Source organism: Limulus polyphemus, unplaced genomic scaffold, assembly GCF_000517525.1.
Source record: "Limulus polyphemus unplaced genomic scaffold, Limulus_polyphemus-2.1.2 Scaffold81, whole genome shotgun sequence".
Taxonomy (NCBI): domain Eukaryota; kingdom Metazoa; phylum Arthropoda; class Merostomata; order Xiphosura; family Limulidae; genus Limulus; species Limulus polyphemus.
This window is the reverse complement of record NW_013665691.1, coordinates 1250549-1253879: the sequence shown is the minus strand read 5'-3', so window position 1 is coordinate 1253879 and position 3331 is coordinate 1250549. Positions and strand designations below refer to the sequence as shown.

The following is a 3331-nucleotide window of genomic DNA, read 5'->3' as shown; positions in this document are numbered from 1 at the left end:
TCAACAGTCGCTCTATAACAAACGCTATAACGCAATTAAACAATACTTTCTGACTGCAGATCAATTACTCACTCCCCACCCACATTGTCCCGTCACGTTGTCACCATCTTATATATATCAGACCACCCCCAATCTAGCAAATGCTAGAGCACTCCCGAAGGGACAGGACAGTTCTAGAAAGGTGGCGTGACACCAGTCACGTGACCTCGCTGACGCAACACTACATTTGCTTGCTTCCAAGAGTCGGGGATGTATACCGAATTTAGGGATAGATTAAATAATGCGGTTAGGTGATCAAACAGTTTCTGAGTATCTTTCTTTAATAATATAGGTTGTAGTTGGCCTTTTCCTAGTGCTTTGTTGTTTTCTGTTTGTTTGTTTGCTTTATGGATAATAGAAATTCGGGTTTGGTTAATGTATTTGTGATTTTTTGTGCTGGATCGGGATTATTGTTATGGGGGGATTATTGTAGTGGTCGGAAATTTTGATGTATATAATTCTTGACTTCTTTGAACATATTCTTTTACTTTCTTATAAAAGTGTTTATTCATGTCTAGTTCTTGATGTGTTTTAAATGTTTTGTTTAATTGTTCTTTAAAAGCTTCTGCTTTTTGTTTATTTGTGAAAGCTATTTTGTTTTTGTGGTGTAAGATCGGATATTTGTGAGTGTTTTGACTACTTGTGAATCTTTTTAAATGTGTCTAAAATTTCTTTGAATCTATGTAATCATTTTCCTTGGAACAGTAACTATCCCATCTATCTTGTTTTAATTGTTTAAGTTAGTTTCTTACTTTGTTTCTTAGTAAATATATTTGTGTTTTAATACTTGGGTCTCTTGTATCCATGTGTTGTCTTCTTATTTTGATCATGTCTATTATTTGAGCATGTGGTTTTGTTTTTGTGTTGTATTTTTGTTGTTTCGGTATTGTTTTCTCAGCGGATTTATAAGGTACTCAGAGATTGTTTGAAACTATTAATCGATATCTGATGGTTTTTCTGGCTTTATATCCCCAGGATTCAGATTATATATTACGAAAATGATGAAACGCTTTGTGATTGGTTGAACTCTGTGTTATGTGTACTGAGCATGTGCTTCCCAAATACCAACATAAAACATAGAATATGATAGAGGGGAGTGTATAGAAGGAAGGTACGGCGCCATTTGTATTTTTAGAATTGGATGAAAATTAGGCATTTTGATAATGGCTGCGACTGATGAAATTTCTTCAGTGCTTGAGAAGAAACTTTCAGATTTACGTGTAGTTGATCTGCGCGCTGAATTAGAGAAAAGAGGTCTTGATAAATCAGGTGTGAAAGCAGCATTGGTTGAAAGAATATCAAAGGTGAGTACGAAACAAACCATAACGTTAGACTTTGAAGTTAGGGCTAGGCTTATCTCTAACTTTACCCGTACCTCATAGGTTAATATGGGACATTTCCGACCACTTAACAGAAAGTTTTATTTTTACTCTGGAAAATAAACTCCAACTTCTAAGTTGCATTACCAACTCTTATAAAAATTTTACAAATAGTAGAGATTTGCAAAAAGTAGAACTTAAATGTTTAATATGGATTATGTAATACAAATTTTACGACCATATTTTAACGCGTCGGTTTTCGACCGCTTAAGTTAATTACATTTGAATTTAAAATTAAAGCATTTTTTTGCGACCAACAAGAGAAGTTTATAAATTTTATGTAATTTTTGTGTGCCCATAAACACATTATTGATTAAGTTGTTTTTAATTTATTAAAAAAGTATACTTGGCAAAGTATCGCAAGTCAAAGTCAAAATAATTTAATTTTTCAGTAGAAATAATGAAATGAGCAATATTTGAACTTGTTTAACAACACTTAGTTTAAGTTAATTTTCAGCACATACAATATTTATTTAAAATTGATTACAGATAAAATTTGTGGTCTTAGATGGGAAGAATTTACTGCTAATGCTTGCATGTCTCTATTAAACTGGAAGTGACAAATATCATTGTTGTCCATTATTTGTAAACAAAATTCTGTGTTAGTACATGCATAATGATACAACTGAACACATATCACAAACCACCCATTCCTCTGGTGCTCTCCTGATCTTAATTCACAAAATTTGCAGGTGTTTAGATTTTCAAAATTTGAATTTCAAATTGAAAACTTTGAGATTTCTTCATTAGAAGATGCTGGAGTTCACTAATTATGTTCTTTTTATTCTTCTGCTCTAGCTTTAGATTTTTTGCTTTTTATCATGCTTCTTGATCCTCTTTAGGGCTTGATTTCAATGGTCGTCCATCATCCAACTTAAACCCCCATGTTGTCTGATGGATGACTAGCGCCTTGAAACAGACACTTACTCAAAACAGCATTGTATTCTGCCATACACTCATCCATGCCCACACTACACACATAATGTTGACTCCGATCCTCGACCCAAATCGTCTCAATTCCCTAACTACGAACTTGAAAATTTGAACTTCAACAAAAATATCTTTTGGTCCATTTTTTGTTTAAAAAAGATTTTACTTTGTACAAGAGAAATGTTGGTACAATCCACCAAAAGGGGCTGAAAACAATAGAAAAAGTTCACTTTTAAATTTGGCTAATAAAGCTGTTGTAGTTGCTTAACTTTCTACCATGGACAAGCTGCATGTAAATTTTTATGGAGCATGAATGGTTATGTGTAATTACAGCTTTTACAGCAAGTAAGATTTATTTTTAAAATAGGCATGACGTTTGAAACGTTGGCATAATCATTCTTAAGTACACACACACACACACACATACATAAATCAGTAAGTAAACTTAAAGTGAAACTATTACGACACATTGTATTGTGAGATGTTTGTGTATATATATATATATATAGGCTGGTGGGAATTTGCAACGAAAACAAATGCCAATAGCATGAATATTAGTGAGATTTATTTCTAGTATAGATGATTATGACAAAACTAATATGGGTGTCTCATTTTACTGATAAATCTTCAGCAGGAACTAAAATGATCAAATTTACAAAATCAAACTCAGAATTTTCATAGTTACTACCCCCCCTTTTGATTATGCACGTATAGCCCTAAAGCTAACATTAGACAGACACAACTAATTGAGTCTAGGAAATATGGAAGTCCTAGCTACCATGAGAAAAGTGGGAAAATCCACAAATTGAACAGAACATAATAATAATAATAATAATAACTGCAAACAAAATTTTATGAAAGTTTTTATCTGTACGAAACAGAATAACAATAAATAAAATAAGGCTAGCTTTGCTTCTCTCCAGGTCAGTACAAACTATGAGTATGAATGACAATACATATCAGCAGTGTATGTGTGTACATGT

At 32.7% G+C, this 3331-nt stretch overlaps 1 protein-coding gene across 1 annotated transcript in view; it reads left to right on the top strand.

Annotated features, from left to right (window-relative positions):
* Nucleotides 1-1112: 1112 nt before the first annotated feature.
* LOC106467631 (SAFB-like transcription modulator) overlaps nucleotides 1113-3331 on the top strand; it is a 46937-nt gene continuing 44718 nt past the window's right edge. Inside the window, exon 1 of the mRNA XM_013928002.2 lies at nucleotides 1113-1343. Coding sequence (XP_013783456.1) covers nucleotides 1203-1343 — 141 coding nt within the window. The 5' untranslated portion in view covers nucleotides 1113-1202. The remainder of the gene's footprint in view (nucleotides 1344-3331) is intronic.